Source organism: Astatotilapia calliptera, chromosome 14 (assembly GCF_900246225.1).
Source record: "Astatotilapia calliptera chromosome 14, fAstCal1.2, whole genome shotgun sequence".
NCBI lineage: Eukaryota > Metazoa > Chordata > Actinopteri > Cichliformes > Cichlidae > Astatotilapia > Astatotilapia calliptera.
The window spans coordinates 6267987-6279431 of record NC_039315.1 but is presented as its reverse complement, the minus strand read 5'-3'; the positions used below and the strand labels follow the sequence as shown (position 1 = coordinate 6279431).

The window sequence follows — 11445 nt, the reverse complement described above, 5'->3', positions numbered from 1 at the left end:
TTTTTTACTGTCGACTGACTTTATTTTTCTCATAAAGTTCTGGCAGCTTGCAACACAACATTTAACACTTTACAGACACATAAAACTGTGTTGATGCATTTCATCTCTGTATATACACACGTGACAGTGGCAGGATCACATGACAAGGTATTTGTTTATTCATGTGCGTACAAGCTGCTGTGGACAACATGCAGGATTAGTCCGTGAGTCTGCACTGGCTTTGCAAAGTAACATCACTGCACAGTTCAGGGCTTAGTGATGTGAACTTCACTGGTGCCACTACCATTTGTGGTTGTGGTGATGATGTACTGTGTGGTAGCTTGCTGATTCGTCGGCTGCTGCTCCAGTGGTTCGGTGTGTGTCTGGGTTGTGCTCTGAGGAAGAGTCTGTTTCGTCTCAAGCTCAGTCTGACCCTCAGAGATCACGTAGTGTGTCTGTTGGGATGATAACATTTCAAGTTATACAATAAATCTTTTTTCTTTTTCCTTTGACTAGGAAAAAGCAGGTTTCAAGTTTCCGCCTCCTATTTTTACCGCATATTTACGTAATCCAGCTTTTAACTGTAAATTATGAAGCATCATCTACTGTTAAGCAACACTTTCAAGTATGGAGCACTGAATATAAAAACATATGCTCATTGTGTAGTACAAAGCCAAATTCAACTGTCATTTTCATCTAACAAATATCAAATTCACTCACCGTTTTCACCTGGTTGCTGCTGACTCCAGATACAGGAGTGCTAGCCTCAGCTATCACATACTGTGCATGAGGTAGTGTCATCATCTGGATTTCAGACGCTGGAAGAACAGGAATATATGATTTTGACTGGTAATCACAGAGCACAGAAGCATCAAAACATACGGCACGTGACTGGTTATGGTACTTACAGTAGCCTCGGTAGTTCCAGTTTCCTGGAATGTAAGCGTGCTGCACCGTCCCCTGCTGCTGGGGGCTGCTTGTCTGGAGGGTGTGGCTCTGGGCTAAAGTGACAGGAGTCAGTTGGGCAGGGCTCAACTCTTGACTAGTCTGCTGGGAGGTGGGGCTGAGGGGCTGACCAGTAACCTGAAAATCAGAAAAAGAGATTCGCGATTAACATTATGGTGCTTACAGGGTTTCGCTAATATGCAGAAAGAAACCTTATTACCCAAATACACTTAAGTTTCAAAACGACTGTTTTAAATGAGTCCTCAAATACAATAACTAATTACTCTAGCTTAAAATTATCCCCAGAGTCAGTGTGGGTTCACCTGGGTGGCACCTTGTCCAGAGCTTGAGGGCTCAGTAACCTGAATGTGTTGCACCTGGATTGGGTGCTGACTGTAACCATGAGGGTCGTGTAGCTGGTTCACATCTACTGTCGGGTGCTGGGAATGTGGGGAAGAAGCCTGGAAAACAGATAATATTACTTATACATAACTGATACATAGCAAACACTGTAACTATTTTGCTTGCATAGTTTCACACACAAAGACTGAAAGGTTCTTTAGAAGCAAAAACTACAACTAAAAGCAGCAATTTTCCAGAATTTTCACAGTAGCTGGTAGTTTTGCAGCTCTAATTACAAACTCAAAAACCACAAAGAAAGTAACAAAAGCTTCAAAATTGCTAGTTTGAACCCTTAAATTAACAAGGTCAACTTAATTAGATAATGAGAGAAAATTCTTCTTTTGATCAGGTAACCATATATAAGCTTCATTTCTGGAACTAGACATGAGTTTACACCAGCATGTTGGCAGTTTATGGAACACCTGCATTCTTTTAGGCAGCATCCTATCGAGATTATCAGCTTCCTAAGCATCTATGAACTTTTTAAATAATGTAGATTAGACTTTCATGCTTACCGGCGCTACCTGGACCACCTGAAGTTGAATGTGCTGTGGCTGGGACAAAGTACCTCCTGCCTGGGAGACAGGAATGTACTGGATCCTCTGGTAATCCCCCTGAGCTGTTCTATAGTCTGTGGTTAGTGTTTGAGAAAGTTCTGTCATAGCCTGGGTCAACAGATCTGTGGTCTGTGAAGAAAAGAAAATCCATACATTGAATATTATGAAATTTCCTATAGGCAAACTTTTCATTTATCCATGTTAAGGCAATATCCTCCTTATGTTTTTGTTTTTTCTTTTCTTACCACTACAGCCTCCGCTGTGGTACCATCTGTACTGATGACTGCAGGAGTGCTACTGATCACTGCTGTAGTCGGGATGGTGTTGGCTAGCTGAGCAAACTCTGGATGCTTTTTCCTGATATGTTGAACCATCTTAGTCTAAGAGAAAAAAAAAGCACACCTTATTGTGATTTCTACAAACAATCTCTATGGTAACAAATTTCTTCTTTGATAAAACTTCACTTGCCTTGCTGCTGTACTGTTTGGAGCAGTGTGGACAGCAGACTGGTGCAGTAGCAATGGTACCTGTCAGCTGTGTGTGTGTGCTCAACATAGGGTCTGGCTCACCAGGAGCAGCTGGGCGTAACTTACGGATGCTGGGAGGCAATTCTGCCCCTGGATGGTTTTTCAGTATGTGAGCTTTTCTCTTACTGGCACTCTTGTACACCTGCAGAGATCAGTTCATTTGATAGATTTAGGTCCCTTTGACACTAAATACAAACAAACTGGCACCAATTAATATCTGGCGCTTGACCAAGTGGGACTTGGTACACCTGGCATGTACTCATTGATAAAACAAAGGCAATAATGAGGTGTAGTTATTGGCGTTAGCTCCAGTTAAGAGTGATTAAAAATGACACAGAGGTGGACGCATGAAGTTATTTTAGTTGTTGTTTCCCATGGCAACGCCTATTAAGCGCCAAACAAACATATTTAGACATGTAACCGATGATATATTGGAAAACTAAGAACATAAAACACCTCTGCTGGTAGTGAAAGAAGAATTATCCAATAATTTGTTGTTTTTGGTTTAAAAACTCAATTTATATGAGACTGAAAGCTGATTACTTGCCATCAGAAACAAACTGATGTGACCTGCCCTCTGACAACCCAGACAGGATCCAGCCCCTCCACAACCACGATTTGATAAATGCATAGATGGACAACAGGCTATACTTTAAAATAAACAAATCAGTCCATCCCCAAGCTCCCTGTGGACAGAAAGGGGGGGATTAACAAACCTTGTCACAGTACTGGCAGAAGTAGTCCCTGTTGGGCTTGATAATTGGCAGCGTTAGCTCAGGCACGTCATCAATACGCATCTCTGGATGACGCTTGGACAAATGATTAACCTGTAACCAGAAGAATAAGAGTCACGACCACTGGAATTCAATATCAGGTTAAAATCTCTCCGTGAGTTGTAGCTCACCAGCATTCCTCTGCGTCTGAATCCCATCATGCACACTCTGCATTTGAACATGAAGCTCTCAAAGTCAGTGGTGGGGACCTTTAGTTTGAGGGTTTTGGAGCGGTGGATCCGGTCAGCCTTCTTGGCCTCTCTGTCAGGATTGTGCATCCGCTGCATGTGCTCCCGCAGCTTATCTTTTCTCTTATTATGACAAAAAAAAATGTCAGATTAGAACACATAACTATAAACTAACCTTATCAAGTGTTATCTCTCAATGCTGTTCCTTTTAATCTTACCTTGAACTGTTTGCCACATGTTGAGCACAGGAAGTCCTTGCGGTCAGAGTGGCGCAACATGTGCAAACGCAGCTTGTCAGGTCGACAGAAGGCCTTGTCACAGTCTGGGCACTGGAAGTTCTTCTCTGAATGGAAGCAGCGGATGTGCTTCTTTACCTAAAGAAAGGCATAGTTTGTGGTCTGGAACTGAGTGTTGTTATGTCTGTAAAGACATCTGAAACCTCATAACAGCATTAAACGTTTTAGTCACAAAAACATCAATGTTCTTGGAAATGGGCCATCTTTAACCTTGACCTACTAATTGAAGAAAACATTCAGCTTTAAATCCACCTGTTTAGAGCTGCTTGTAAGGAGAATTAAAAAACAAAAAAACATGAGGCTATTTCAAATAGCTTTATAGACTAATATGGCTTAATTCATAAACCTTTTTTTTGTTTATTCTTTGCAAACCATAGACATGAAAGTAGGTCCGATCAACATGTTTAGTGACTATGCCCATGAAACCAAAAGCTGTACCTGATTTAAATTTGACTGCCCCCTTAAAGGTTTTCTCTTTCTGCAGCAACAACCTGCTCTGGATGCTCTACACTTGTATCAATACCTGAAGGTCTCATTCTGACACCTTGTAATTTCACTCAGGACCTCAAACTCAAGTAAAGGAACAATTATGAAATTCTCTGTCAAACCGACCCGACCTTCCTGTCGAAGAAAATCACCAGTGATGAGGTCTGAGTGTGAAAGCACAGACAAAACCACAGATTTCACGCCTAAAATGGGCTCAGGTAACTGGAATGAAACTTATATAGCACCTTTCTACATAATTTGAGCACTCAAAACACTTGCCGTCTTTGTACGGACCGGCATTGTTCTCCTTCGTTTTGTACATGACTTTTTGGGAGGCAAAGAAAAAGCAAGAATTTATTGGAACCGGAGAAAGAACGTTTTGCGGTGCTGCAAATGCTTGCATTTGATGCGGTACTTTGATTGTTTTGCCACGAGTTCCCGGCATGCAATGCACGAAAGTCACGTGGTCTGTCAATCTCTATTCAGTCAAACATCCATACAGCACTTTTATCTTTTTAAATCTAGCATTCACACACATGCACACACCGTGGGAGCGAATATTTAGTGAAAATAACCTTCTTTCTCTACCTTGTCTTCAAAATAAAATTCTAGCAGGAGCAAGTCGTAGGAACTGTAGCCAAAGTTAAAAGCAGGTGGAGTCTGATTTTTTTTTTTCCATCTTACCTTGTATGACAAAAGACTTTTTTAAACAAGAACAGAAAAATATTTCAGGTACAAGGTCAGAGCTGTACAACTGTTGGTCAGCTAAAATGTCACATGTTAGCTAAGGTCATGTCCAACAAATTCTGTTAGCCCTGAAGGCTAGCTGTTAGCTCATTTAAAAATCACTGTTTCACTAACCTGGATGAAATCACTAAATGTCTTCTTGCACGTAGGACAAGCAAAGAAGCCATCCACAGCATGGACGCCTACATGGTCTTTGAGGAGGTCCAGCCTTTCAAAAGTTTCTGGGCACAGGAGACAAGAATAGGAGCGATTCTCTGTGTGTACCAGGAGATGATCATCCAGGGCCGAATCAGTCGTGAAGCTCTTGCTGCAAATGTGGCAGGAAAAGGTGTAGGCTTCCCGACCATGGACTCGCAGGTGCTGTTCCAGCTTGTCTTTGTCCCGGAAGGCCTTCCCACAGTTTGTGCATTTAAAAGGACGGAAACTCTTCCTGATAAAAAGGTGCTGCAGCGCTGCATTCTGCAAAAGAGAGAGACAGAGATCTACTAGCAGATACCTCAGCAATGTTTTCTGAAATCAGCTAAGACACACAAAGAGGCTGACAGATGCAGTGGAGTGTGTCAAAGGAGGGTATCTCCTGAGAAAAACATTAAACTATGGAAAATGACAAAAGGAATCCCTGAACCTTGTGTTTTTCAGTCATCCTCCAGGTTCCACCTACCTGCACATCCATCTGTGAGGGAAGCAGGCATTGAGGAAGAGAGACACACTGTTGTAAAGCAAGCATGGGCACTATGGCACCACATAAGCTAAATGAAAAGGTAAATGTTGCCTTTAAGCAGACAGAATCTCCAGTTTTACCCGTATTCTCTTGGCACGACGCATGTCTTGCGATGTGAGATGAGCATCTGATTGGACACTCTGTGCCGGATCCTCCTTTAATGGAATAGGCAGGTCTGTACTGGGGGGCGGCGCTACAGACTCTGGAACGGGTTCCCCAGCAGGAGGTATAAGCTGACTCTCTGTCTCTATCCCGACCTCCCCTTCTGACTCTATCTCCACCACCTTGAGCCCATTCTGAGCTCCCTCTGCATGGTCTTCCACTGGTTTCTCTGTCAATTCGAGCATTTCCTAATAAAAAGATAAAGGGGATATTGTCATTTAGTCTTCCTACTCATCATTTCCCTATTTAGCATTTTTTGACTAATGTTATGATTTGATGAGTTAACATTTTAGTTCTTTTACTTTGCTCTAAGACAAAAGTACAAACGACTTTTCTCATCAAACAACTATTTTATGCATTAGGATTTCAAATGATTGCTTCATAATATCTTAATCTGTAACTTTCCAAAGAATCACTTTGTCTAAATTATCTCGAATCAGTGTTAAATCTTGACCTACTCCATTAATCAGCACAGCATGTATTAATGCGCCACTTACTGTTGTCTTCTCTCCACCAGTATCTACTGGTGGATCCAAACGTATAAATTTAGGTGGGCGTCCAGGTCGTCTTCCTGTCCCGAACCTCTTCCTGCCTCTTCCTCGGCCCCGGCCTCTAGACCTGTGCGATTTGAACAACAGTGAAGACGTGATCGGGGCTGAATGCATTAAAAATAAAAAGAACAATTTGAGATAAGGTGATAAAAAAAAAGTTTTACCTGGTAACAGAGTTTAATTTGTCATCGTGCATATTGAGATGTTGCTGCAGTTGTTCAGAGCTCACAAAGCGACGATTACACTCATAACAAGGCCAGTTCTTCTCTTGCTCCCGAAGCACTGTAGAAACAGGAGAAAGTGAGAAACAGAAGGAACCACGACAAAAACAATAACACATCACCTTTCTGATAGTTTAATACTTCAGATTAAAATAAGCAGGACAGAGGCATGGTGTTAATATTAAGAACAGTAAGGACGGAGTGCTGAGACAAACCTTTTCTCTCTTCTTCTGTAACATCATGAATTTTTTGATTTACAAACTCTGCATATGATGCTGCATACCAGACCTGCAATGGAAAATCTCATTAAAAAGACAGACTCCAGTGGTTTCTTTAGATATCCTTCATGTTTTTCACACTCTATTAGTTCTGGTTTGCGGCCTCTTAAAGCAGTTAAATCAAACTCAAATGAATGCATTCTGCTCTGAACAACACTGACCTTTAGCTCTTGCTTGGGTTGGATATTCTTGATAGTTGTGTAAAATATCTCTGAGCCATACTGGTAGGCCACCAAGTTCTGCTCTAGGTGATTCTGAGCAGGTCTCACAAACATCATCCAGTTGCAACTGTCCTCATCAGAAAGGTCCAACCACATGTCATTAGACTTCTCTCCATCCTTCTCTGCATCCAGCAGACACACCTTAGTAAAAAAAAGAAAGACAGATCACCAATCCAGTTTAAATCTCTGCTTAGGAGCTGTTTATATAGACATAAAAACTTTGTGGTATCCTGTATTTTCCCAGAATTCTCACTTACATTTTTTTCTTCCATAGAACAGTGCAAGAAAATACAATTAAATAAATATTGTAAATAGCAGTGCTGTGCAGCAATTACTTACTTTCAAGTGAATGTAGTGGTCCTGCAACTCACTCTGTGGAACCAGTGGCCCCTCCACAGGACCAAATTGTGTGCGCTTTGGGATGCGTCTCTTAGAAAACACTCCGCCCAGGAAGCGGTCAATGTACAGGACCAGAGGAAGACTGGCTCTTGCTTTGGACATCACCGGCCGGTTGGGGATGGGGTGGAGAGGACCGTGCTTCAGACAAACTGAGGGGTTTGCAATATTACACTCCTCGCACCCTGACAGAACACAATAAAAGAGCAAAGTCACCACTAATAGGTATAAAAAAATCTAACTGAAAACATTTTAAGGAAACTCACTTTCACTAAAATCTAAAAAGGCATTTTGGCAACCCGTATGAGGAAGCATAACCATAACATTGGACTTTTATTGACAACACTTAACTTACAGAGGTTGTGAGGGTTAAATGATTGAGGCTGATGCAGTTCCCAGTCGTCCATCTCAGAGTCTTCATCCTCATCTTCATCAGAATCGTCTGTTGAGTCTGTGGCCCCAAGAGGACTAGAAGGAGGGTCTGCGATGTCACCCATGGAGGTGAGAGAATTGGACACAGACAACTGCTCCTGTGGGAGGGGTGGAGGGGGGATTCCAAACAATGTAACAACATTCTTTGATCACGTAGTCATTTTAAAGTCAGGAAACATTTTTCTATATTCTTTTTGAGGGACTGATGCTGAAATGAAAATGTTAGCTAGTGAGATTTCTCAGGATGATTTTTGTTGCTAATCCATCATATGTCATTATTTATGCAGTGCAGTATGTCAGTAGAAAAAGAAAGACTGCATGCATCTGGTTACAGCAATAACTGGTAATGGAATTACAAAATAATGTTTCTGCTTGAATTTGTCAATTAGAAAGATGAAGCTCATCATTCATGAAACAGTTTGTGCTTGTGTTTCCCTACTTTGTACCTGAATGGATGTTAAAAACAAAAGCAGACAAAGGCTATTTACTTGTTTGAAAAGCTAAACAGCTCCACACAAACAATGCATCCTCACCTGGGAAACCGGCTCCAGGATAGCTTGTGGCGCATCTGCTACATTACTGAGAACATGCAGATTGGCTGCATTCATGTTCTGCCCGCCAGGCAGTAGCACTGTGACCTATAAACGACATTTAATTGGTTAAGGGTTCTCTAAAAACAATGTGGTGCAAAAGAGAGCAGGTAATTTGACAATAGCTGATAAACTCACCTGTTGAGTTGTACCGTCCTGCTGAATGTAAGCCACTTGTGGCTGATCAGCAAATACGGTCTGAAAGAACAATGAGGTGAGTATGTGGTACTTTGCAGTGAATAATGTTGTCAGCACATGACCTAAGTGAACAGGCCGCCATCCATCCACTGCCTGAAACCATCTGTTTTAGTTCCAGTTCCCCTCCTTTTATTTCAACCTTCTTTAACTTTAAACAGTTGGCTTGTTTGTCTGTTTTATCCATATTAGGAATATCTGTCCAAATTGACACCAGAGCCAAGACATGAAAAAAAATACCTGATACCTGAACTTTTGGCTCATAGAGAATATTTGGACATCAACAACATTACTTGAAACTTTGGCTATATCGAATGTGGCCAAAGTATAATTATAATTATTATTTTTTGCAAACTGTCTTATATAAGTCATGAAGAATCGCTCTCATAAAACAGGAGCCTAGTTAACACACAACACATTGTGTCCTGTTTGTATTAAACACCAAACACTGCCTGCCTAACAGGGCATATCGTCCTACTTACACATGGCATGTTCATGCCTAAAATGTCAGATAAAAATATCTCTCCTCTGAATAAGATCCCATCTTACCTGAGTGCCATCTGCAGGGTGTATGTAGACCAGTGTGTGCTCTGCAGACTCTACCGAGGTATAGGAGTTTCCATCTGCTGTATAAACCACCTGCTGCTGTCCTCTGTCTGCCTGATCCCCACTGTACACTATTTGGGCCACAGTGCCACCTTCAAAATGCACCTGCAACATGTGTATACATAACACAAAAGCTTTGAACCATCTGCAGCAATATTACATCCGATTTGATGAGCAGGAAACATTTATTTAGATGGGTCACTCTTTTCCATAAAAGTAAATGGTGAATTGACGATTTAGCAGCCACCTGTGCCAGCTGACAGAAAGTGGGTGTGTGCAAAAGATCAATTGTTAACATGCTTAAATTATTATTATTACACATCTTGCATCTTTTCAGTTTGTATGACTCTGCTGTAGCTGTTCAGACAAATCAAATAAGACGGTGGACCTGTGTGCCGTTGCTTGAGTCACTGTTAACAGTCTGACTCCACACTGCTGAGGGTTCCTGCTTGGTCTCCATGGCAGCAAGGTGCCAGGCCTTTCACCACAACGATAACTTCCCTCCTTAGACAGCCACGGTGTCTGCAATCCACAGAGATAAGAGGATTTGTGTTATTTTAATTAAAATAACAAAACATAACGATAAATAGAATAGCTAATACAGAAGGGGAGACGCTCATGTCATTGGTAGTTTGACGTCTAAAATCATAGACTAGCATTCAGAATTACATTTTTTGCAGTTTTTTTTTTTCTACAGAAATGTTAATATTGTTAAGTATATTTATGAATGGGTGTCTGTCACACCTTCATCGATGTCATATTATACTTGTTGTATTAGTAGCTGTGAAGCTGCAACAATGGAGTACTGCAGTAGCCACTTTTGGGCTACATGGAAAAAGATACGAGCCCATAGGCCGTTTGAAGCTGAAATTTTGGCTCGCCAGACAGCGTTTCGCTCGGGTGACAGAGCATGCAAGCCAAAATAAAGGCAGCATGTTTCTTCGTGCACAGAAAGGACACACAAGACTCTCAGCGGGGGTACGAGGGAAAAGGCGGTTTGCCGGCAAGGCCGCCCGGAAAACTGTGTCTAAATACAACCGCACATCGGCACAAAAACCACGGTGAAAAATCATGTCTCGGTAAAGTCATTCAGAAATCTACTTGGTATAATCAATATTAGATTCAATTCCCCCCTATTTTAACCCCGCAGGTTCTCAGTCCCAACCGGACCATACCACAAAAACCAGTGCTGTAGAAACCCGGGCATATACTGCACTGCTACATTAGCATTACGCTCATATAGTCCCAATGTAAGGCCGCACTTTGAGACAAACATAACTTGTCAAGCTGAATGACATGGACCACATTTTACATTTTTTAGGAACATTGGTTTTGAAGCGCTAAGGGCCTGAATTATTTGGGTAGACCCACCCGTCCCCCATTTCTAGTTGAGTCCAGCCCTTCAAGTCTACTGTGAACAAGGAAGAACAGGCTCCATTTTGGGTGGGACTAACAACAACGGCTACATCTGAAGAGGCCTACAGAAAAAAATACATTTTGTACCGATTTAGCTACGCTTAAACAATCCGCACATTTAATGTACAGTAACGGAGAGACTACGAAGCGATCGAGCTACAGAACGGGTCGTTAATCAGTCCCGGGTTTTCTTTAATTTTCTGGAAAACGTACAAGTTGTTCTTACCTCAGAATGGTAGCTGCAGAGATGGCCGCATTGCATATATTAACATAATCTGCCTGGTAACTCGCAAGCTCGTGGTTTCTGATTGGCAGTTAGTTACTTAAGAACAGGCGGGTGTGTTAGTTTAAGACGTTATTTTAACAAAATGTTTTTTGTATTCAGAGGACATATAAATTATTTTAAAATAAACACTGATGTTATAGTTGTAACTTCCTTTCGTTCTAGTTATAACATTTCAGTTTTAGCAGTTCATTTATAGCCAATCAAAAAATTATACCCTGTGGTCATCCAATTATATTTAATCACATCTACAGAGGCGATTCGCAACCTTTCAAAGTTGTGGTAACATTTTTACCACATCCATATGTGGAATATACAAATAAATCTCTTTATTTGTACATATAAATATTTTTTATGTCTATTAAAGAGTGGAGTTGTGACTTAAATACCACTGGAAGCACTACTGGTCGATTCCCTGTCGTGGACGCGTAGAAAGTAACGATCATCAAGTCAATTTAGCTGTAATACAGATT

At 41.4% G+C, this 11445-nt stretch overlaps 1 protein-coding gene across 5 annotated transcripts; it reads right to left on the bottom strand.

Annotated features, from left to right (window-relative positions):
* prdm10 (PR domain containing 10) lies at positions 1–11445 on the bottom strand. Of its 5 annotated transcripts, none has more exons than XM_026192874.1 (24): positions 11362–11445; positions 9662–9795; positions 9217–9378; positions 8611–8670; positions 8416–8520; positions 7806–7980; positions 7394–7635; positions 6995–7195; positions 6771–6843; positions 6499–6616; positions 6281–6401; positions 5702–5971; positions 5562–5573; positions 5015–5359; positions 3590–3745; positions 3315–3494; positions 3127–3237; positions 2352–2552; positions 2129–2263; positions 1842–2012; positions 1248–1385; positions 888–1062; positions 700–797; positions 1–434 (listed from the first exon to the last, which is right to left on the bottom strand). In XM_026192874.1, the coding sequence occupies exons 2-24, from the start codon at positions 9731–9733 to the stop codon at positions 246–248; spliced, it is 3510 nt and encodes a 1169-aa protein (XP_026048659.1). In that variant the 5' UTR covers positions 9734–9795; positions 11362–11445; the 3' UTR covers positions 1–245. The 5 variants fall into 5 exon arrangements, with proteins under 5 accessions (XP_026048659.1, XP_026048657.1, XP_026048658.1 ...); XM_026192872.1 differs by lacking the exon at positions 11362–11445 and adding an exon at positions 10916–11332; XM_026192873.1 differs by lacking the exon at positions 11362–11445 and adding an exon at positions 10645–10872.

Coding starts and splice junctions, on each gene's coding strand:
- prdm10 (XM_026192874.1), bottom strand. CDS start 9,733: ATGGAGACCAAGCAGGAACCCTCAGCAGTGTGGAGTCAGACTGTTAAC. Junction 7,636..7,805: donor ATTTAACCCTCACAACCTCT/GTAAGTTAAGTG, acceptor GTGTTCTGTCAG/GGTGCGAGGAGTGTAATATT. Junction 2,553..3,126: donor TCTGCCAGTACTGTGACAAG/GTTTGTTAATCC, acceptor TGATCTCTGCAG/GTGTACAAGAGTGCCAGTAA.